General features: G+C 35.9%; 1 protein-coding gene across 4 annotated transcripts in view; it reads left to right on the top strand.

Moving 5' to 3' along the window:
* The window catches only part of ANKRD27 (ankyrin repeat domain 27), a 46,193-nt gene extending 22,432 nt beyond the window's left edge, over positions 1–23,761 (top strand). For 2 of the 4 annotated variants that reach the window (XM_084294538.1, XM_084294537.1), the window contains 17 exons: positions 2,929–3,021; positions 3,795–3,922; positions 5,002–5,084; positions 5,855–5,970; positions 6,760–6,852; positions 7,243–7,440; positions 7,747–7,806; positions 7,905–8,024; positions 11,850–11,894; positions 14,086–14,208; positions 15,802–15,999; positions 17,047–17,166; positions 17,780–17,941; positions 18,445–18,553; positions 19,869–19,950; positions 20,346–20,418; positions 22,008–23,761. In XM_084294538.1, the coding sequence (XP_084150664.1) occupies positions 2,929–3,021; positions 3,795–3,922; positions 5,002–5,084; positions 5,855–5,970; positions 6,760–6,852; positions 7,243–7,440; positions 7,747–7,806; positions 7,905–8,024; positions 11,850–11,894; positions 14,086–14,208; positions 15,802–15,999; positions 17,047–17,166; positions 17,780–17,941; positions 18,445–18,553; positions 19,869–19,950; positions 20,346–20,418; positions 22,008–22,283 (2,079 nt within the window). In that variant the 3' untranslated portion in view covers positions 22,284–23,761. The remainder of the gene's footprint in view (positions 1–2,928; positions 3,022–3,794; positions 3,923–5,001; positions 5,085–5,854; positions 5,971–6,759; positions 6,853–7,242; positions 7,441–7,746; positions 7,807–7,904; positions 8,025–11,849; positions 11,895–14,085; positions 14,209–15,801; positions 16,000–17,046; positions 17,167–17,779; positions 17,942–18,444; positions 18,554–19,868; positions 19,951–20,345; positions 20,419–22,007) is intronic. The other 2 variants (XM_084294540.1, XM_084294539.1) reach the window with 2 other exon arrangements.
* The last annotated feature ends 1,109 nt before the right edge of the window (positions 23,762–24,870 follow it).

Here is a 24,870-nt window from a genome sequence, read left to right as displayed (position 1 = left end):
TTCTATGCACAGCTAATATGTAGCAAGACCTACCTCAGAAGGTTGAGGCAGGGAGCTGGTAAGAGCTATGCACTAGAAAATCAGTAGTATTTAGATTTTTTGCATAGAAAAAAGCTGTAGGTGGCCGTGAAGTTGGAACTGAAGAAGTGCACATAGGAGAGATCAGGAAAGGAAGACTAACAAGCTAAGGATAATAAAGTTTTTGGGATGAAGAGTGGGAGATCCTTTTTGCGAGTCCTGAATTATCTGTAGAAATCATCTTGGATTAGGTCTGTGTGTAGATATACCCTTATAGGTACAAATCTTTTTTCTATTTATAGAAAATAATGTTAGATAAAAAGCTCATTAATATTTGGCTGTATATCCAAATCTAGGTGATCAGATTTAAAATCTGTCGTACCAGAAAAAGTCCCATTCTAAGCAAATCTTTATGTAACTCCTGGAGTTGAAGTAAAGCAGTTACAAGCAATATTGTCTTTGAAGGCCTTATTTTGCTTGATATTTTGACCAATATCTGATTCTTCTGCCATTCCTTTTTTATTCCCACCTTCGTACTATTTTTAAGATACAAGGTTTCACCTGAGATGGACTTTTTCCTGATTCATGTAACAAAATAAAGACTTTCTCTCTGTGTAAGGATTGCTGTCTTAAATGGCCCTCGAATTTTTTCACACTGGGGACATTTTTAGTATAAAATACACTGTGGAAGGGAGGATATTAAAAGTACACTAAGTTTTACTGGTTGTTTGGATTCTGAGGGGGGGAAATGCAAAACATGGGAGCAGGTCATGAAGTTCTGATGAGAGTTTTCAGAAACTGACATCTGTAGTAAAGCTTTAACATTTTTTCTAGTTAATACAAATTTTTGATCAAATATTTCTTCCTAATCACACTGAAGAACCTATCTAAGGAGATCACCACTCACACTCACATGCCTTGTAATTCTGGAAAGACAATGTATAGATAGCTTTCGCTGAAGTACTTAGGTTTGAAAAATCAGTGAATGTCATCACCTTCATGCATCTAAATACAAAACCAGTAAAAATTTCAGATCAGCTAACAACTTATTCTTCGTATATGTGCTAATGTTTTTTCACCCTTCAGTACAAGGAAAAAAGTGTTTCTTAGGTTAGCATAAATAGCCCAATATAGCATGCCTCTACCTAAATAGTTTATGCTTTAAAAACTGTGAGTTCAATTATAAGGGAAGAAGAACTTGTAAGCATACCGCCACATGGCTGTGTAGATGTGTTAGGAATGTACAAGCTGACTTGACTAGTGAATTTACAAAGAGACTTTTATGAAAGAGATTTTAATGTTGTGATAGGGAACAGATCTATATTATTCTGTTTGTAGCTGCTCAGTTTCTACTGTGATCTTGGATAATTTTCTATTCTAAAATCTCTGTATGAATATTTAAAGTACTGAAAGAAATTCTGTTTACAGACAATTTACCATGAAGTACAGATCTCAGCTGTTATCTCTGTAGGCATCACAAACGCATTTCTAACAGCATATTTCTAACAGCATTATTGGCTCTAACAGTGGAGGGCTTTTTAGTTAGTTTTACAAGAGACGTCTGTGCTGATTTTTGAAATTCCTTAATGAAATTTCTAGAAAATCTTAACTTTTCATTTTCGGTGTCCAAGTGATCTTGTTTAGTTGCAGTTCACTAGTTTCTGAAAGTTCATGCTGACTTGCTACTCATGTTAAGAGCTCAATCAGACATTATATCTGGTATTTACTGCAGAAGCCACAGCATAGATCTTAAACTATCAAAGTTGATCTGATAATTGTGTGTTCATTCTTAACTGCAGTGATCTTCAGTTTGGTGGATGCTGGGAGTCTTGCCAGTTTTAGGGGGTTAGTTGATTGTAGTCAACCACTGCCTGTGGTTGGCAATGAATGCCATTTCTTTGGTTATATTTGGATGATGACTATGTGCCAGTGTCTTCATCTATGAGAAGAAAAGTGTTTTCTTTGGATTAAGGTTTTATTTCCCGTGATGTTCGATGCTGCCATTTCAAAATCTTACTTGAGAATTTTCTACTGTTTTTGGAAGCATATACATGTATATTCTTCTAAAGTATATCTTCAGATTTCTTAGAAAATAGGAGCTGCCACCGTGAGGGTTGAGCTACATGTCTGCTTAGATGAATCTGCAGTTTTCAAGAGACTGGTAGGAAACGCAATACGAGTGAGTCTGGTGCAGAGTAATACTTCACGTGTAATAAAATAACCTTTTATTTTCCAGTAACCAGCAGAGAGTTCATGAGTGTCTTTGAGTCAGAGTTGCAACTGGGTCATCCTGTTTAGTGGCCACCAGTAGGCATGCCTTACATTAATTTGCCTAATGGCTTTTTGACTCCATTTATACTTTTGACATTGGCAGCACCCATGTCAGTGAGTTCCATAGCAAGAGAACTTTGTCTCCTCTCTTGCTTCTCCCTGTTCCTTTCCCAAACCTAACGTGATGATTTCGTTGGGTGTCACAGTTTTTTGAGGAACAGCGAGTAATCATTCTTTCTTTGTTTTCTTCAGACTTTCTGTGATTTTATAGACTACTGTTGCACAGTCAAATCTTTTCCAGAGTGAAGAATCCTTATTTGTGTTCACGAGAAAGCTTCTCTACAGTTCTTAAAAAAAAAAAAAAAGGCAACAGTTCTTGTTGCCTTTGTCTTTTCTAGTTGCCTAGTTAGCTCATGGAGAGCTACAGTAAAGGAATATTCTAGTGAACATCTACTTATTTTTTCTTTGGACAGCAGTTGTGCGATCCTTTAAGCCTTAGAAATAGAATCCTAAATGTGAAACTGACTAATAGTTAAAAAGTGGTTAATGGATGATGTATGTTTTAAAAAACTAATAATGTTGTTAAGCTACTTCATTTTTACTTGCATGTGAGTATGTATCTATTTATTTTACCTTCAGGAATCTGACAGACTGTGTGACAAGCTGCTTTTAAGACAAAAGATGAACTTGTTGTCCCAGATTTCTGCTACCCCAATAGATTGCTTATTTAAGGTAAATAATGGTGGCATTATGTATGTACTACTTATTTCATGTTTGTATACCATCCTTTCTGATTTTCTGAAATCGAATGCAGTGTTAATTATGTTAGTACTACAAAATATACATGTATATTAGTAGCTGTTAAAAGTGTATTTGTGTTTCTGTGCCAAAACATTACCAAGTTAAAACAGTTTTACGGATTTCAATGCCTAAGAAATTTGGACTCAGATGAGGATGAAATGCTACTGCTGTTGGTGTTGATCAGCCCATTTAAAGCACACATAGCTGCTTGTCACTCACTACTTTCAGTGCTTAAAATTAAAGAGGTTGCTAAAATAATTTAAATGCAGTCACCTGACAGCTGCTTCATATTATATGCTAATCTCATATTGTCATTCTAAAGGAATTTTGCCTGTACAAGGAAATAAAGCAGAACTTCTAATTATGTGTGTTTGCAGCTTATGGCTAGAGACTTAGTAATTGTATAGAAATGTTTTTTGCAAAGGGGGAGCTCAATTTTGTGACTGAGTCTAAAGAGAATAATGGGAATTGTTTTAATTTTTTTTTATAGAAAGTGAAGTATGCCAAGAACAGATTCTTTTTAGTACTGAATGCCTGTTAAGGGGTTTTGTGCTGTGACATTGTTAATTTCTGCTTTCTAATGCTTGAATACATGTCTTTAATAATCAGTTCCTTTGGTTTTGTGTTTTAGTAAATTACTTTTTTTTTTTTAAATTCTTTTTATATCGGTTCCTCATTCTCTCTCTTTCCTTGTCATTTTGTAGCATATTGCTTCAGGTAATCAGGAGGAAGTGGAGCGATTACTAAGTCAAGGTGACAGTGACAAGGACACCGTACAAAAAATGTGTCATCCACTTTGTTACTGTGACAAATGCGAGAAGCTAGTTTCTGGGTAAGCACTTTTCATCTCTGCAAATACAGGAAAAGCTATGTACATGCCTTAATCTAAGATTTCCTTTAGAAAGTATGCTGTTTTCAGTTTCAGAGGATGTTGGGAGCACTTCAGAATATAAGAGAGATCATACATTCATATGGTTTGAAAAAGCAGAAGAAATGTTAAGAGGGTACTGAATACCTTGGAACCAGGCAAATTTTGTGATGGAGGCTGTATGTTGTGGTGGTTTTACCGTGCTGGGCAGCTAAACACCACAACCGCTCTCTCACTCCCCGTCCTTAGATGAGGAGGGGGAGAAGTAAATCAAAGAACAACTCACGGGTTGAGATAAGGATAATTTAATTAAAGGGAAATAATAATAATAATTAAAGAAAGATTATTATGAACTAAACAATTTAACTAAAGGGAAATAAAAAGGGAAAGGGGAAAAGGGAGGGGGAAAGGGAAAATAAAAAAAAAAAAAAAAAAGGGGAGGAAAACAAATAAATAAAATAAATGAAGGCTATGTGGAAGTGCAGAGGAAAGAAATTACTCTCTACTTCCCACAAATGAGCGATGATTGACCATGTCCTTGAAGCAGGGCCTCAACGCACGTAGCCAGTGTTCGGGAGGAGGCCCGACGTTTTCACGAGAGCCCACCCCTCCCCTCTTCTTCCTGTTTCCACCTTTTATTGCTGAGTGTGACATCATGTGGTACGGAATATCCCTTTGGTTGGTTTAGGTCAGCTGCCCTGGTGATGTTTCTCTTCTCACTTTTTGCCCACCCCCTAGGAGGGTTAGAGAGAGGCCCGATGCTGTGCCAGCACTGCTTAGCAGTAGACACAACACTGGTGTGATAACACTGCTGTTCCAGCTACGTATGTCTTTGGATGAGTGTAGTGTAGAAAGTTTCTTCTCTTGAGACTAACTTATACATCATGGAGAAAAACACTTTCAACAAGTATAAAGCTCTGTATAGAATAATTTGTCAGTGTGTAAAGCTCTGTATAGAATAATTCGTCTCTTCATCTCCTCATTCCCCTGCTGCATAGATAACTGAGCTGCTTTTAAAACGTTTTACGTTTTAATCGTTTCAGAAAACTGAATGATCCTTCCATTATCACCCCATTTTCCCGAGATGACCGGGGATACACGCCACTTCATATAGCTGCTATCTGTGGTGAGTGTTGTTGTTTTTTTTCATTAATACCTTCTCTTCCTTATTATCTTTATCTTCATGTTAGCATCATTTCCAACATTGCATTATACAGTGAATTTTGCATTAAATTATTTTCTGCGTATTAGCTGTGGGAACTGGTATCTTGGCCTACACTGAGGTTACTGAATTTTCTTTTAAGCTCAGTTTCTTATGAGTAGATTATTGTTTGTTTGCTGACTGTTTACTTTTGCCTTAGTGTTTACTACAGAAGTTTTTCAGCTGTGAAAAAAGTAAAAATGTGTCATCAGAAAACAGTCTCATATTTTAAAGAACTGTCAGATTGAAGAATTAATTATTTCTAACTGCAGCTGACTATGCATGGGAAATCTGTACTATCTCCTGACTTGTAATGTTCGCCATGCTATGGATGTTACATTTATTAGAAGATACATTAACTTTTTTGATTTTTTTTAACTACCTCCTTTCTTTTGTTATCTTGAATCCCAACATGAAAATGCATTGTGTGACATGACTTTATTTTCCATCCTTTTCTTACTCATAAGTTACAAATGTCATTTGCTTTTAGTTGGAGGTTCTTTTACAGAACATTGACCTTGAGCTCTGACCTTACTATGCAACAGGAAAAACAAATACCAAGGAAGTAGGAAGCAAATATATAGTATGTAGAAACATAGTATGCAAAATGCAGGATATTATGTTTGAATATGAAAAATAGCAATGTTCTTTTGCAAAGTTTACTTTTCTCTTTTAATGACTGTATGTTTTTCAAGGGCAAACATCATTAGTGGATTTACTAGTTGCAAAAGGAGCCATTGTCAATGCTACAGATTACCATGGTTCAACTCCGCTTCACCTTGCCTGTCAGAAGGGATATCAAAATGTTACAGTAAGCACTAAAAGGCTTAGTTAGAAATAAAATCAAATACTTAACCTAAATAATAAATGTATGACTTTTACTAATCTGTTCTACTGTTACTGTCACTTAGGCCTTCTGAAGTTTTACTTAGAATTGTATGTGTTGTCAGAATTGAGAATCTTTCAGTATCTTTATTTGCATATTTTATTTTTTCCTATATTAGAAGGTTTTCTGCCATTCATAATAACCAAGTAATTGGCAGGTATGTATGCCTGATAATTCATCTGTTTTATTAATACAAACCTCTGGTACATAGTACAAATGGAAAGCCTGTTAACTTTCTGCTCTTGATTAAGGCAAAAGAGCCACTGCAGTCATTGTGATTAATTAAATGACTTCAAATTGTTTTTAGGATAGACTGTGTTTGTTAATTATTGTGTACTTGAATGTTGTATATCTAAGATCCTTGAATTACTATTGCTTAAATTAATTTATATTCACTTCTGTAGGCCCTTAATATATAGGGTAAATTAGCACATAGCATATATGTTGCAGTGTTTGCTGCAGTAGGTGATTCATTTTGTCAATGACAACTCTGAATATGTAAGCAGCAGCTTTTATTTGGTTCTCAGGGTGGGGCAAAAACAGTGCTGTAATGCCAAGGGGCACTGTGTTACTATTTGAAGCAGGAGAAAAGTAGATAGTTCTTCATGAAGTGGTTCATCATGCTAGAAATATAAAGGAATATACAGAGTAGCAATTGTTTGTCCATTAATTTTTTTACTTACTTAGATATCTATTTTTCATTTGTCTTCTAAGCTTCTCTTATTGCACTACAAGGCAAGTACGGACGTTCAAGACAATAATGGAAATACTCCGCTTCATTTAGCCTGTGCTTATGGTCATGAGGATGTAAGTAATTGTTTTGTGACAAACTAAATGGACATCCTAATGGAATGGAATTAAATTGTGATGCCAGTTTGCATTAAACTGTAAAAAAAAAAAAAAAAAAAAAAGTAAATAAAAGAGATTGGGAGGGTAGCTATTTAATGCTGTAAATTCAGACTTTATTCAGTAGTTCATAGCAATTTTTATTATGCATTCACATTAAAGATAGTATTATCGTACAAATTTAGTTATTTGATTTTAACTTTTTTGTTAATGGCACTGAACTGTAAAAGCCTATCTTTTAGGCAAAGGATTATATGAGTAGCTGTGAAAACAACCTGTTTAGGATTGCCCATGTTACGTGAATTGAGAGATGATACTATATTTCATTGATGGCTTTCCTTTTTTTTCCAGTGTGTCAAAGCTTTAGTCTACTATGATGTTCGTTCCTGTAGATTAGATATTGGAAATGAAAAGGGAGATACTCCTCTCCATATAGCTGCTCGTTGGGGTTATCAAGGGATCATAGAAGTGCTTTTGCAAAATGGGGCAAATCCAGATATTCAAAACCGGATGAAAGAGACTTCCCTACAGTGTGCATTAAATTCCAAGGTACTCCTGTTTATCTTCCAGCTTGAGTTCTTTCTGATCAATTCCACAGGCATGTAGATGCTTACCTGTTAACAGGTTTTTGTGGTCTGGTATGAATAAAGTGAAAATGTATGCTTGCCTTTGAGGAAGAAGGGTCATATTTTAAATCTTATAGCATGAATGCAGTCTCTCTATAGTATAGACCATAACATTGTAAACTGGTACTTTTAATTTGCTCAGTGATAATCTGTTACTGGTATTAAGTTGTCAGCTGATTTGTGTTTCTGTCAGTGGAGTTACATTGGTTTTCTTAATATTTTTATGCAGATTTTGTCACTGATGGAATTAAACTATATAACGTTTGAAAGGGGACAGAGTGCTTCTGAGGTAACAACCAGTACAAGTTGCTAATTTTTTTTGCTTGTGCTTAACATGCTTAATCTGATAATGTAGGTTTTTCTGTTTGTTTTTTTGCCAACTTGAAGTTACCACTTAGGTCTCCTCAGCACTCTGCAGAAACTTTTAGCAGAGGATCATCTGTCTCAAGCTTGTCATCAGCATCAATTGATACAAGACAAGAAGAAATAAAAAACAGTTATAAAGAGGTAAGACAGGTATAAGCAATGTGAAGGAAGCTGGGAGAGTGATACTTTGCAGCCCTGTTTTAAACTGGTTCTTCAGAAAATAGCCTTTTCTCAGGCTTGGAAAATGCTGCTATCCTAAGGTGCTTCTCACCTTTGTATCTCAACACTTATTTTTGTATCTTATGAACTGATCTGCTGTGTATTTCTGGGGAAAAATTGAAAGCTCATTTGGAGTAGTTGGTCATATTTACCACAGTAAATGACATACTTTGAGATTTTGTTGAGTTGTAAAATAATTATAACGGCAGTCAATAGTCTCAAGGACCTTGATGTCTTGACCAAGAATTAAATGCTATTGTTAGGTTACAGAATCTCTCAGGAAAAACAAACTAATACAAGCATACTGGCAAACAATGCATCAAACTGGAATGTTAGGACAAGTTTTCAAAATAGGCAAAGGATATCAATTTTGTGAAATGTGAAGAAGTACAATCTACTGAATATATTCCACATGTTTTTGCTGGTTTTGCTATGTCTGTACCAACCAAGGTTTCTTCTCTGAGTTTTCTGTCTTTGGCTTTTTCTTGTGTGGGACCTCAAATCCATACTTTCCATTTATGTCCTCCCAAGATTGTCATATCATCACTCCTTCTGATACTTCTCTGTTTATTTTTTCTTGATCTTCCTGGTCCATTTTTTTCCAATATGACCTTCTCAATATTTTTGTTTCTTTCCATATAATTTCTTCATTGAAATTCTTCCTTCTGTTGAAATGTTTTTTTTTCTTTCCAAAAGTTCCTGTTTTCTAAAAATCTTCAAGAAACTCAAAGATGTAAAGTTTGATTGGACAATATTAATTCATGCTTCAGTGTCATTTACTCTGAGAGCCTTAATGTAGGACTGTACCTCCCTGTTTGTGCAGAGTCAAGCTCTGTAAATAAGCTCTAATGTACATAAATGTTCACCTGTTAGGTCGAGGATTTGCTTTTCCTTGAGGGAACAAATTTATCACTCCTGAGAGCTAAGACTAGTTTAAGCCAGGGAAAAAGATTACAAGCAGCTTACACCTTATATTCTTGAGGTTAATGACCTCCTCCTGTAATCCAGCTTTAGGTCATTTCTGTTTGCCAAGTTTCACATGGGCTCACTGCTGTTATTCTTACTAAGCAAAGAGACAACGACCTAATCCTGAGAGATCTCCAAAAAGGGAATGCCACTGGAAGTATAGGAAATTGGTAAGGTTGGTTTTCCAGATTTCAAGGCTTAAATAATGAGTTAAAGGAATGCAGTGAAATCTTCATTAATCAATACTGCGTATGAATTAAACTCTTTGCTTGAATGAGTCAGTCATGGCATATGTCTTGTATTGTATGTGGCTTATTTACAACAGAGAGTAAAAGAACTAAGCATGTAAATTTGGAACTTCCTCTTGTTAGAACTAGTAATTCTCAGCATAAATTCTGTTCAGCAACAGGAAAACTGAGTACGCAAGTGAATTGCAATAGATTTCGTCAAGTGGCTTTCTGTTTAATCTATTTTTGTATTTAAAGGAGGGTTCTGTTGTTCCACAGGAGGGAGAAAGCAAGCTGGAAAGATGGAGAAATGCAAGTAGCAGACATTTTACCCTAAGTACTCATAATAAATCATCTGTAAGCTGCATAACAGTTGTTATACGTTTCTCTACTGCTAGGGCCTGAGATAGTTTTAGAACAAGGAAGTTGTTATTTTGGGAAAGAAATTAGTGGAACTTGTGGGTCTTAGGCATCTTCTATGTGATAAGACTGACTCCTGAAAATTGTGAAGAACTTTACATTCTCTGGTGACATTATTCTGTATGATTAGGGAGCCATGTCAAGGGAAATCTGTGGGAAGTACAGAACTCTGTAATAAATATTGTCCATTTTAGGTGTACATGTGCAGAGGCTGGGATACGGCTTAACTACCTTCAGATGCCTGACAGACAATCGTCTTAAGTTTAGTCACCTATTTTCCTCCTTAATCGGTAGAGAAAAATTAGTACCTCCAGAGAGCAATTCATCTCAGACACCTTAGATATTTGTTTGAGCTGAGTTGCACTCAGGTGTTTGTTGACTGCCTTCTATTTTGTTGTTACCAGAGAGGGAGTTTAGATGACTGGCTTAGATTTAGATCCTCTGAGATCCCCTTTCTACTCTGCATAGTTGCAGACAGATTCTTAAATTCCCTTAAAAGTCACTTTCTGTTCTTGCAGAGTTGGCTGCTCTGCATCTGTTAGCTGTTATCTGGCCTACTTAACCACTCTGTTTATCCAAATGTAACATTATTAAATATACTTAATATCATTGGTATTTGTAACCTGACATTAAAGTAATAAATGATATAATTCTTTACAGAAATGCTGTAGAAAGAAGCTGATAGTTTCTACACAAAATGTAGAGTTTATCATAAATAATTTGTCCATTCATGCCTTTCAAAAAGTTAAAAACAATATTTTTTTTGCCATCAGCTGTCTGATAAATATTTCTGAGTCACAGGATATGCTAGAGTTATAATGTGAATAATGTGAATAACTAGTTTGTACTAAAGTGAACTACGTTCAACTTAGTTAAAAATAAGCAATTCCCTTCCTCCCCACCCTTCCAGAAAAGTGAAGACTGCTTGAAGTTCTGTAATGGTGAAACACAAGCTCAGTGTTACTGATGTACAAGTTGCAATTAGTAACGTAAGTAGAGCTATGAACTCTCAAGGAGTGTCCATTTATTTCTATTCTGTGAATAATAATGCCTCCTCTGAGTGATACTGTCACATGTGCTATCTAAAAGGACAGCTCCAAGAATAGTAGCATGCTTTCTGGAACAGTGGGAGGTAAAAATATTTTATTGCTCTCAATTATATCTTTCTGTACTGTATACAGAACACTTGATAATACAAGCATGTTGAGATGCAGCTGTAATGAACAAAGCAGTCATTTCCAGAGAAAGATTGAAGTGTGACTAGCTCCATGACATCTTCAGCTTGCACGGTGTTCCTTAATATTGAAACAACTTTGCTCACACAGCAGCATCTTTGGTGATAATGGCACAGTACTAGAATAATTTGCTATAATGATGAATCAGTCTTTCCAAAAGCTTATTGAATGATCCTTCAACACTCTGCAGATGCTGAACAAGTTGCCTAGTGATAATTTTAATGGAGTCTCCATGACTTTTCACTGGCAACTGTGCCATTCCTGAAGAAGAGGTTTGGCTTTTGCTGGTGCGAACATACCCTTTGATATTTAATTATCAAACATTTTAAGTAAGAAAACAAATTTATTCCTTACAATCAAGCCAGGTTTATAAATGCTTGTTTTTAACATAGGAATAAACCAATAATCTGTAGATGTGAAGTGGGCAACTGGAAAGCATCTTTTTGATCTTAAACTGTTCTTTGTTATCTAGTAAAATAAAACAACTTGTCATCCTTTGTGATTTTGGTAGCATATCAATGCAAGAGCCCAGACAGTAGTAGTGTTCATCAGTGTAGGAGTTTGTCCTGAGCAGATTTTTTTACAGGTTCACAACAGAAATGTATGGTCAGTTCCTGCTGAAGCAGAATAATAATGTATGTTAGCTTACATGTCTTCTGTTTGGGTAAATGCTGTTTAACTGAGCAAGTCAAGAGATCATCAAATGGCTGCATATTCACATCTTTTGTATTTCATAAAGGAAGAAGGTTTTTTCTTTAAAACTTTATTAACAAATATGAAATGGGCCAGCACTAATCTTACTACTTGAGCTTAGAGGGTTAATAAAGGACACAGGATTTTCCATGTACAGCTTAATATGAATATTAACAAAGCAAATAAATTGTTTTCTTCATACATAGGTGGAAAAACTCCTCAGAGCAGTTGCTGATGGAGATCTGGAAATGGTGAGTCTTAGAATGGCTGTTGAATATTCAAATTTAAGTCATTCAAATTGAGGAAGCTGTTTGTAAATAATAGTAAACGAAGGACGCTTTGCTAAGTATCTTCCTTCAGAAACAATCACGTAGAGCTCATTTTCTACCAAGAATTTTCACTCCATATCCCCAAGTCATTTTACCTACAGTACTTTCCACATTACTCAAGTTCATGTAAAACTGTTCATTATAATGAGGACTGTCCTATTGGATGGCGTGGTTACGGCTTGCATATCTATTAAAAAAAGGGTTATTTAAAAATTCTTATCTTGTTCTGATGGCCTGAGGTCTGTCTTCATAGGAACAGAAGCATCAGAAGTGTCATTAGTGCTGTTGTAGATTTCCACTGTGACAGCCAGATGAGGAGGCATTTAAAAAAGTGCTATGGAACCAGAAGATTAAAAAAATAAAAAAAATATGCTGTGATTGTTCAGGAAGCCCAAAAAAATAAACTGTGTCATCATCATAGCACCTGCGAACTTCAAAAGCACTTAATACTTTAGACTGGGGATAATGATGTTAATCAGTGGCTGTTAGCTTAATTAGCTGACCCAATGACAAACAATTCTGCATTTTGAATATAAAATTTAGCTTGCTTTGATAAATTTTCTGTGTCTTTAGTGGGGAAAAAAGTATACGAGGACAGCATGGAGGGAGGATCTACCTAGAATATGCTAAGCTTTATTCTCAAAATGTGTTTCAGAGTTATGTAGCAGTTTTTTGGGAGGAGGTTCTCAAGCTATACATTTTATATGTTTAGTGGCTGCTGAATTGGTAGATGATTATAGATCCGTTATGGGTGGAGATTGTTAAGAATTGCCTTAGCCCACTGTATGTTGCTTGTAAGAAAGCTTTATATGACTCTAAAAGTTAGTATTGTGTAGTAGTAGTCAATACTGCTTAACATCAATTTTTGGTCTTTCATTTGTAATGATTGGATTTGGTGGTCAGCTGTACACTGTGGGGGAAAAAAAAAAAGAGAAAGAAAAGTCTCCTCTATAAAAGAACTCCTGTGGAACAGCTAAAAGTCTGGCACATGGGGTACAATTTAGCTCTGCTATATATTCCTGAAATTGTTATTTTGAAATATAGAGGAGGTGTTAGATGATAAAGTTAACTGGCAAAATGAGATTATGAATGATTTCCTGAGATACTTCAGTGTGTGTACGTTCAATGTTTTTACCAAAAATGAAAAAAAAAAAAAAAGGGCAATTCCACTGTTATGATAGAGATAATGCATGGGATTAGCATGTTCAGATTTTTGGCGAGACTCTGATATATTGAGAGATGTGCATTTGGATAATGAGAGTACCAGTACTGAGTTGTGACAGGAGGGGGAAAGTGGCTATTGAAGAGTCTTGCCTCACGGAGCGTAGTACAAACCCAGAATGATACACGATAGGTGTCGGGCATAACATGGTCAGATGGTGCAATAAATGGGGTCTTAATACAGTCACTAGTAATTCTGAGATGTCTTTAGTTTACGTGGATTAATGAATTTCAGTGTAAAAATGTATTTCTTAATTTTTTGTTGTTGTTGCATAGAATTTAAGGTCAGAATGAAATGCAGTAAGCATCACTGCTGGAAGATAGCATAGGAATGAATGCTCTGAATCCTAAAACTAGCTTCACTGAAGGGCCTCTCTCACAAAAAGGAGGCATTATATGTTGAGGAAGAAGTAAAACTGTTAAGCTCCTGTGAAGTTACAGGCCTAAGAAAAGTCAGTGTCCCTGCAATGTTTGGATATTCATTAAATATCATTATCCATGTCACTTCTCATGTTAGTTAAAGCAAAAGATGAAACAAAATTCATGTTGACGTGAGCTGACACAAATCTTGGTCTAATCATCATCTCAGCTAAAAGGATTTGGAGGGTTTGAGCAGAGGTGAACACTGAAGTCTTGATTAGGCAGCAGGAAGTCATTTATAATTTACTTCACTGCTATACTTGGTGAACTTTCTAGCTGCTTTGTCAACAATAACATTTGACTTTTGTAATTTGGCTTTGGGGAGATGATAACAGGAAATAGATATATAGTCTTTCTGAGTTATTCACAAGTGTATGTTTGTAAATCTTGCTTGTGTAAGATGCTGATATGCAGATTTATCAGGCTATGGAGCCCTTGGGCTCTATAAAGAAAGACTTGCTTTTTATACCAGGTACGTTATCTATTAGAGTGGATGGAAGAAGATTTGGAAGATGAAGATGACACAGTCGGTACATCAAAACCAGAATTCTGCCATCCATTATGCCAGTGCTCAAAATGTGGGCCAGCACAAAAGGTTGGAATATTCATTCTATAAAAAGAATAATTTGTGTTCACGTAATTCAACTTCTAGCTCTAGAGAAATAGCATTCATATTGCCCAACACTTCTGTATCTCTATCCAAAAAGTAATAAAATATGTACAGACCATAACAGAGCTCACCTGATGATATTAAATTATTTCTTTTTAACTAAACTGTAGAAAATTTTGGGCACAGGATTAAGTGTTCAAAGGCTTACTTGATAATGGAGTGAAAAACCTCTGTCCCTGGAAAGGTGTTGGAACAGCTTGTTCTGGATGCCATCTCCAAGCAATTGGAAGAGGATAAGGTTATGAGGAGTAATCAGCATGGATTCACCAAGGGGAAGTCATGCTTGACCAACCTTGTTGCCTTCTATGATGATACCACCAGCTGGGTAGATGAGGGGAGAACAGTGGATGTCATCTACCTTGACTTTAGCAAGGCTTTTGATACTGTCTCCCATGACATCCTGATAGCAAAACTGAGGAAGTGTAGGATAGAACAGTGGACGGTAAGGTGGGTTGAGAACTGGCTGACTGGCTGAGCTCAGAGGGTGGTGATCGGCGGCGCAGAGTCTGGCTGGAGATCTGTGACTGGGGGTATTCCCCAGGGGTCAGTGCTGGGTCTGGTCTTGTTCAACATCTTCACCTTGATGAGGGAATAGTGTCTGCCCTCAGCAAGTATGCTGATGACACAAAGCTGCGAGGGGTGGCTGACATGCCAGAAGGCTGTGCTGCCATTCAGCGAGACCTGGACAGGCTGGAGAGATGGGCAGGAAGAAACCTAATGAGGTTTAGTAAGAACAAGTGTAGAGTCTTGCACCTGGGAAGGAACAACCACGTGCATCAGTACAGGCTGGGGGATGACCTGCTGGAGAGGAGCTCTGAGGAGAAGGACCTGGGGGTCCTGGTAGATGACAGGTTGACCATGAGCCAGCAGTGTGCCCTAGTGGCCAAGAGAGCCAATGGGATCCGGGCATGCATTAAAAGGAGTGTGGCCAGGAGATCAAGGGAGGTGATCCTCCCCCTCTACTGTGCCCTGTTCAGGCCTCACCTGGAGTACTGTGTCCAGTTCTGGGCTCCCCAATAATAAAAAAAAGACAGGGATCTCCTGGAAAGAGTCCAACAGAGGGCCACAAAGATGATATGGGGCCTGGAGCATCTTTCTTATGAGGAAAGGCTGAGAGACCTGGGTCTCTTCAGTCTGGAGAAAAGAAGACTGAGAGGGGATCTCATCAATGTGTATAAATACCTGAGGTGTGGGAGACAGAGATTTGGCCAACATCTTTTCAGTGGTTCTGAAACAGAATTTCTGGAATTTCTATATAAGAAGCTACGGTGTTGGAAGAAAAGAGAGAAAAATAAAACTCATTATTCTAAAACTCATTATTCTCTTGAGAAGTACTACTGAGCTGCTTTGGTTTACCATCTGTTTTCCTGAAGGTCTCAAATTAAGTTCTGTAGCAGAAGTTTTTGTAATGTTTGTCTGCCCATTTGATGTGTACTTAGTAGGATTTTGATTGTTTCTTTGGTCAATAGAAAGTAACATGATTAATTATATAGTTTTGTTGTATATTTTCCTCAACAGAAATTTGCAAGGATCCCTACTAATGGACTTGGCGTAAATGTTTCAAACCAAGATGGTTTTACACCACTGCACATGGCTGCACTGCATGGACACTCTGAACTTGTCTCTCTCTTGTTGAAACATGGAGCCAGTGTCAGTGCCAAGAATGCTCAACATGCAGTTCCTCTTCACTTAGCCTGCCAGAAGGGTCACTTCCAGGTATTTAAGCCTCTTCTTTAAATACAAGCTATTTAACACTTAACCACCAGCAAAAAGCTGTTTTGTGAGATTAGCAATGAGACTAAACCAGTAACAGTTAAATGAATTTTAATGTTTGCTTTTTCTTGTCCATTTCTAAAATCTTCTGTCAGTCTCTTTCCAATGAAGCAGTTTCAGTAGGCAACCATTTTATCTTAATGGTATAAAATACCGTTTTGATGAAGGTGCTGCCAGTAATGGTACCATCTTACATCAAACATTTAAACATACATTGTGCAGCTTAATCTTTCTGTATGTTTTCTCTTTGCCTTCCTCCCTTCTTCCTCTTCAAGGACGGTATGTATGCATCTGTTGATGCTATAGACTTGGCAATTTCAGTTTGCCACACCGTTAAATATTTACTATATTTTCAATAATGTAACTCATTTTAGTAGATTATGGGACAAGTGAGCTCTTAGGGTAGCTGATAACCTCATCTCTAACTTGAGGTCAGGGAGGCAATAGCAATGAAGCAGAAGCATGAGCTATTGAGAATAGGATATTAGTACAAGACAGCAAGTGCATGAGACAGGAAGAATACCAACCAGGAAAAAGCAGGTGCAGATAGGAGACTGGAAGTAGGAAAATGCAGAAAAGGTGGCTTAAGAGTAAGGAGCTGAGAAATGCAAGGAGTAAAAATTGTGAGAATCATGAAGGTAATGGGGAGACAAAACATTACAGAAGCAAGAAGGAAACAAGAATACAACACAAACTTTTAGGTTAATGAATATTCATTGTATTTTTTATTTATTATTTTCTAGCCTTTCTTCAAGTTGCCTTTTTTTTTTTTTTTTTAAGTGTGAGCTAAAATGTGAAAACTGGTATGATAGTAGTAGATGCTTATATTTACCATCTGTTTGGTGAGATTTTTCTCTAATCTTTTTTTTTTTTTCCATCTCTTTTTTCATTCTAAGTTAAAAAATAACTATATTATAAGACAAGTGGGAAGGACTTCCATTGTGTGATCGTGGTTAGATTAAATTAAAAAGTTGTTACTTCTTCCAACAGGTGGTAAAGCGTCTGATGGATTACAATGCTAAACAAAATAAAAGGGATATATATGGAAATACTCCTTTAATTTATGCATGCTTGAATGGTCAGTACGAGACTAGTGCCTTGTTGTTACAGGTGAGAAGGATCACTGAAAACAATGTTCAGAATAGAATTTTTGTATGTGATATCTGTGCTATCACATACAACATATCTGTGATATGTTGTACTCGGGATTAGTATATCTTTAAGCATTTCTCCATCAAAACTACTCAGAAAAAAATGGAGAGTATTTGTTCTCGCACTTCTGTCAACCCTCTCCATTCATAGCTTTTGATTAGATAAATATTACTTTGCTATTGTACAGCTTATTGTTTTTATGGAACTTCTCTGTGGCAGATGGCAGGTTTTCTTGCTTAGGATTCTGTTGCATAGGGTTTTTTGCATTCTGTGTGATTTTTTTTGATCTCTTTTAAACTTGGAATATATACTAGATACATGCAAAAAAAGAAATGAGCTTATCCATGAAATTGTGGCTGTGAGAGAGTAGGAAATAATATGGCCAGGTGGCTTATTGTTGAACTGGTGATTGCTAGCATATGCTTTGTTTTTGCATACAGCCACAAGGCTGCTGTTGTATTGTTCTCATTGATACATGGAAAATGAAAGGGGAGAGAAACAGAATAATAATGTGCTATCTCCATTTTATGCTGCTCTTTCTCTGTAACTTCTATTTTATTTTGCTGTCCAGCATGGAGCTTCTGTTAACCTTTCTAATGCCAAAGGAAATACAGCACTGCATGAGGCTGTGATAGGGAAGAACGAAGCCCTGGTAGACTTGCTGCTTCAGAATGGTGCCATGACACACATAAGGAACGAAAGGAACCGTACCCCTGCAGACTGTGCTGAGCCGGTGAGTGCAGAAAGTTTGTTTCCAAGGTTAGATTTTTTCATGTTCCATAAACATAATGTAAGAAGGAAAACAAATGTAACTGTTACAACATTTTCAGCCCATCATTAGCGAAGACTTCTGAATCGACTTGATGAATGGTCCCTACCTTTATACATTAAGTAGCTTCTGAGATGTAGCATAATGGCCATGGAATTCTGTATTGCATCAATTTCAGTATGTGTATTATAATTTAATCATAAATAGCTTAGTTGTAAATAGTGTAATTTAAAATAGTAATCCAGGACTACAAAAGCATTCTGGCACAATGCAGCTGAGAGAACACTGGTTTTGTCCCTAGTCAGACTGATACAGTTTAAAGTTTGTATTTATAAAGAGGTACTTTTGTGTTTGTTAAATTCATTTTGGCAGTTAACATGCTTTGAATAGACTAGAATTCTAATTTATACTTTTTTTTTCTTTCCTTTTTTCTTTTTTTTAATACTGGTGAAAATTTTCAAATTAAGAATTCAAATATCATTAAGTTGCTGGAAACAGCACCAAGCTATGTACCTACATCAGCAGAAAGAGAAAAGGAGTATGAGCAGCATGCTACTATCAATATAAGAAAAAAAGGTACATGTCTAATTTCCACTGGTATGAATAACAAGATTTAGGAATTAATATGTGGTGATATGATTTACATATCATTAAAGAACAACAAACTATTTTTCATGTTTATTACTGGAACACCTAAAATACTATAACTAAACTCAGCAGACTTTCTTCCACAAACTCAATTCTCACTTGTTTGGTGCATGGTGGGTGGAATTTTACAGGCAAAAGCATTTCACGTTAAAAAACATGGCACATTTGAGATGATATAATTAACCATGTAATTTTGTCCATCTCAGTGCAAAGTAAAACAGATTAAATCACCTGTAGTTATCATTTACGTTGCCCTAAAACAGATAAGGGAGCGATACTTCAATTTGTTACTGTCTCTCAGGTTATACGACAGAAATTAAGAGCTACAAAGCTTTCTAAGCCAACAAGCAAGATTTGCAGAAGGTATTTCTATAAATGGCAGCATATATAGTACAGTCTAAGCAAATATGTTGAGAAACATGGTTACCAGTTTGACAGCACAGCCGAGCTGATGCAATGGCTCGCTTAGAAGAAATGGTGTTACTCCTGGTCCATCACCACCTCCTCCCTCAGCTTCTGGTTCTCCTTATCCACTGCTTCCTTATGCTGCCTCAGAAGTTTCTCAGATGATTTCCCAGCTGATATAGTTCACTAACGTGGGGAAAGAGATGTAACAAGTTTTGAGCTGAGCTAGATAACTCAGCATAGCAAAGGGTCTGTTGCCACCACAACTGTGGAAAGAAGGGAATGAGGCTGTGTGACCAGGAAGTAGGGAAAATAAGGAGAAGTAGTGCTCATTTTGGCATACACACATTTTAGTTAGACTTTTCATAATAACTGTTGTCTGCTTCCTGAAGAAAGAATGTAAATATTTTGTTAAAATTTATCACTGTATACTGATGCCAAAGACTGAGACAGTCCTTTTAAGTAGTGTAGGAATAGTTTTAAAAAGACCAGTAGAAAACATGAGTAAGTAATATTAATGAGGAGGTGGAATAGCACATGTATGTTAGTTCAGGTTTGTAAAAACTGGAATTAAGATTCTCAAAGTCCAGAATTATATAGTGTCTACAAAGGCTTGGCCAGTCATGATAATCTGATCAAGAATGCTTTGTCACAGAACTTAAAATGCTTCGAAGTTTCCAAAGAGAAATGATGACTGATTCAAGTTACTACTATTACAGTTTTACTGTAAAAGTTTAAATCCAATGTCAGGAGATATCACTTTTCATTCAGAACTGATTTTTTAAAAAAAACTTAAGTGTGCCTGTAATTTTATCTACTTGTTCTTTTCAATCCCTAGTGAATTCTAAGCCATGTGAGAAAGCCAATGATCCCTTAAGCAGACAACATCAACTGGTCCAATCAATTAACAGATTTAACAAGTAAGTATAGAAACTTCCTCGGAAATACATTTATTGTACTTGAGGGAGGGGAAAACCTGGCCCGTGAAGGAGTACTTGCAAACATATTTAAAATTGTTTTTGCATTGGTACTTGGTGTACTATAAATCAGGAATTTCTGAGCCAGACTGTTAAAAATATTTTCAGTGCTTCACTCAGAGGTTGGGTTTTGCTATGATCTTTTTAAACTTCAATGTATATTCTGCGATTAAAATACAGGGAATAGTAGAAGGCTGATATTTTCCAGGAAAAAAATATTGTAGCCCTTCTATGTTGAGACAGCGCCACCTTGTGGATTTTCAGTGATCAAGACTTGCGAAAAGACTTCGAAGTATGTTTCTTTACGAAGATAAATTTATTTTTTTAATATGTTTTAGAGGGAACCATTTATGGAGAACAATAACAAGAGATAAAAGTGTCCCAAATTTTGACTATGAATTATTGCATCAGGTAAGAGGAAACACTTACTTGAATTATTTGTTTAATACTTGTTTTATCTGCTATTAATGTAGATACGTATAACTTTACTGGTGGTCAGAGAGTTCTGAAAGTTCTGTCCTGTTTGCTAAAAATATGATGTTCTATCCTTGTCTGAACTTCAGCAGTGCTTCTATACCATTTGAAGCTTCTTACTCTTCCTTTTAAACCTCTTAAGTATCTTATTGCGCGCTTCATCTCTGTCTTGTTTTCTCTTTCTTGTCCAGCAAAATCTAGGATATACCAATGCTTGAAAAACTGCATCTTTTGAGAACAGCTGTAGCCAAGCAGAGGTGCTCTTGGCAGGGCAGAAAACTCAGTTAATTAAAACTGGGGTTTGTATGATAAATCTACTTCTAGGCGGAGAGTGTTTGCAAGGGAAATAGCAAGCTACATGTTGCAATGTCAGCTGTATCACAAATATATCATGTGATTAATTAATCTATGGTTGGGTGGAGTAACTGCTGGATGCTGCCCTTGACCATGTACTTCCTCTTTACAGGTCTTTGCCTTTCATCTCTATCTATGAAATAGAATACTGTTCTATTTCATGGATCCCTTATGAGATTTAACATTTGCGAAGAACCCTAGGAATGCCAAATTAATGTTATAAAAATTGAATATTTTACTTGTTCTTTCTAGTATTAATAACATCCCACTACTTAATTAAACATGGCATTTAAATTTTATAGTTGTGGATCACTGAAGGCAGTATGTCATGCAAATATAGCAGGTGTCAAAAAGCAACTGATGTGTAGCACTTTTAATATGTGTGATTGTCACGGCTCTCTGAATTTACGAGCCATACAGGTCTGAATTGTTAGTGGTTTTAGTCATACGTAATGTCCTTCTGAAACTTTTTCAAAATTGTTGTTATTATTTCAGTAAAAGGCTATCATGATTTCTGCCTTTAATTCTTATCTTAGAAAATCTGTCATTAGCATACTTAGCCTCTTACTGTTTTTTTTTTTTTTAAATCTCACTTAACATTTGCAAAGTGACCAGTAATGAAGGAAGGCTGTCATCTTTAAAAAGGAAAGATTAGGAGCAATTACAGAAATGGAAGATGAGAATAGTTGTAATAACCAAAAAGAGTCTTTAAGAGGCAGTAGAGGGGTGTCTTCCGTGACAGAGAGGATCTGGAAGCAGACAGTTTGGCTTTTGGACATAGTTCTGCACTGTCCTGTCTATTGCTGCTTACTTATTTCTTAACATTAAGAGAAATGGTTGTTACGGTACCTTGAGACCTGTATTATAAAAGCTATTCAGAAGAGTTAGGGATCATACTGGCATAATGCAGTGAAATGCTTCAATTTCAGTTCTGGTACTGATTTATATGTAGCCTGGGGCAGGTTGGTCTCTTCTCGTTTCCTCACATCTAGACTGAAGATAATATCTGTCCTACAAAGTATGCTATTTCTAATCCTTGGCTGTGTTCTCAGTGTTGAGAATACCATTAAATTAATGTGGTAATTATATTCAAGAAACACTACGTTCATTTACATTTTTGTAATGAAGAAACTAGACAATGCTTTTAATGTACCATTTTTCTGTCCTCACAGTTAGCTATTAAAAGCTTTGACAAAAACAAGTTAAAATCTGTTGAAACACTGGACCAGAGCAAAGTTAAAATGACTGACACTGGATGGTTTGGTGGGTTTGTGAAACATGATGACATGCTAGAAGCTCCTCAAAGGAGTAAATTAATGCACCGAAGACACACTGTTAACGTACAGCTTTCAGCAGAGAATGTCAGTGACAATAGTTTATCTGGCCCTAGAAATCCACGTATTTCACAATCAAGAGACTGCTGTGATGACTTGCTTTCCAAACACTGACAAGGAAGTGCAAACTTGATGTCAAAAGCTGAGGAACTAGGTGGTGTTAATTTCTATATTCCTTTGCTGCGTATCAAAGAATTCAGTGACGATTGCAAGCTATGCCTTCAGAACAGAACACAAGGATGACTCTTCAACAAAAACAGAATGTTCCTAGCACTTTCAAAGACTGTTAATGTTGGAGGTAACTACACAAACAAATCATTTCTGATCTCAACAGGGAAGTACTGAGAGGTAGACAGCAAAATTACTTTCCTATTCTACTTAGCACTTACTAAAAAAACTGCATGTAAGAGTAAACCAAACCAAATCTTGTATTGTATTTTTTAGTCACCCCCTTTGTTTTTAGAAGTCTTTGAATAATTTTTGCATTTTCAGGTTTTACCACTACATTGGATAAATATATATAAATATATATATGTATTTATATATATAAAGATATATTGGATAACAAACTATTTATTGCCAGAGGTAAATGAAATGTTTCTATTTTTATTGTAATATTACAAACCATTATAGCATATATATTTCTGTATATTTTAGTAGCTGGGAAAACAGTAGTCTGTAACATCTGTGACACCATGTTAGACATTTATACATGCTATTAATGTGAAGGGAACTAATCCTTGCTAATTTCTTTGTAATGCTCACCTGTGTTGGATCTTGATTTTTTTTCAAATAACTTTTCAATTGAAGAGATAAAACGTGCATTAAATTAAAGATGAAGTTCTTTTTAAGAGCCAAGACAGCAGAGAAAAGTAGAGAACTCTTGTGAACCTGAACTTTGGATTCACTGTTCACAGCCTAATTAGAAAATGTGCAGAAACAAGCATGTATAAGGACACACATTTTTTTTTCTTCCTCTAATGCACAAATATTCATGATTCTGAACCTGGGTAACATCTGCAGACAAAACTGCTGCTTAAAAACCTGTTATGGACTGTTTCTTAAACAGGTAGACTTCCATTTTTGAAAGGTACCTCTCATATCAGTATGCACTTGTTGGAATATGTCAGGTATTACACCATTCCTAGGTGCGATGACTGAAGAATCGAAAGCTCATAACTGAATTGACTGCTTAGATTTGGACTTCATTTTCTACTGTTTGATTATGGGAGGAGAATGTGTAAATTGTACAAGTGCAGTTCTAAGTTCTAAGTGCAGTTTTAAGTGCAGTATTCTTCATTCTTGGCTCATCACATCCAGCTTGCATTTTATTTCATAAAATATTTGTATGAATAATTCTGTTCCTTTTAGCTGCAATATCTGTAAACTGCCTGGCAAAGTACAAAGCTGGAGGACATACTGGTGATTTTTTTCAAGTAACTTTTTAATTGAAGAGATAAAACGTGCATTAAGAGCACATACAGACACTTGTAGTTGAAGGTCATGTGTTTATATTTCTAATAATTTATGAATTTATCTGATTTTTCTAATGTGCCTTGGATTTGTGCCAAAAGATGGGAAGAAAAAGCTAGTAAAATAATACTTAAAAACACTGTTTTCTTTGAGTGCTTATTTAAAGCATTGAATCTTTTATGGAGATTTACTTCCATTTGTTTTTGTGGACAGTTAAAGAGTTCACCTCACATCTCTGTAAATTGAGGAATCTGTTGGAATTTACTCTCAAGTTCAATAGTACTTTCTTCCCTCTTCTGCCCTACATTCATAGATTTCTAGTAGATAATAGTATTACAACTAGTTAATGGATATATAGTTACTGCTGCTACAAGGCTGTATGGTTTTGGATTTAAGGCATAGAGGTGCACAATACAGAATTGTTAGTAAAACTGAACATTTTCACTTAAAACTTTCTTCTCCTGCTCCACCTTCCCATTAACAAAAAGAAAATGGTAGGATTGATGTTCAGCTATCGCAAGCCAAAAGAGCAAGAGGAAAAAGAGATTGAACCAAAAAGAGATTTTTCTTCCTTATGTCTTAGAATAAGTCACTTATACTTACCTACAATAAAAACAAGAATTATTACCTTAAAGCCAGGCAATGCTATTTTTGAAATGCCTAGGTACTACTTCTAAATTTTACTTAAACTTTTATAGATCTAATTTCCAAACTAAATATTGAGAAATTAGTTTATCTTAATTGTATAATCTTTTAACTAAATGATTCTTGTATCAAGATTCCCTGGCAATAGAGATAAGAAAAATCAGCTTAATAGCTTTTTAATACCAGTGAGACTATGCTACTACGTACAGTATGCTACTACGTACAGATTATACTGCCCTAACTACGAGTCAGCACAGTGACAGTAAATTCAGTGTCAAGTCTGTTTACTTATTCCCTAATAATGGTAGTCTAGTTGAGGAGCTTTTGAATGACTTGTGAGATAGGTTATTAAATACCTTTGAAAAGTGTTAGAGGTAAGTATCAGAGGATGTGAACTCTGATTTTTTTTTTCCTTCTATTAAAAACAACTTTTAACTGCAATAGATTATGGAAAGCTAGATGTTAAATTATTCTTATCTTTGAAGCATAAGATGTTTTGTGTACTCTGTGCAAGCAATGAAATAGCTGCAATAGCTTGATATGAATGACTATATAATTATTTGATTTTACTCTTAAAATTTAG

This window comes from Netta rufina (assembly GCF_964035555.1).
Source record: "Netta rufina genome assembly, chromosome: 13".
In the NCBI taxonomy this organism is placed as follows: domain Eukaryota; kingdom Metazoa; phylum Chordata; class Aves; order Anseriformes; family Anatidae; genus Netta; species Netta rufina.
The sequence above is the reverse complement of the archived record's forward strand: the minus strand, read 5'-3'. Positions and strand labels throughout refer to the sequence as shown.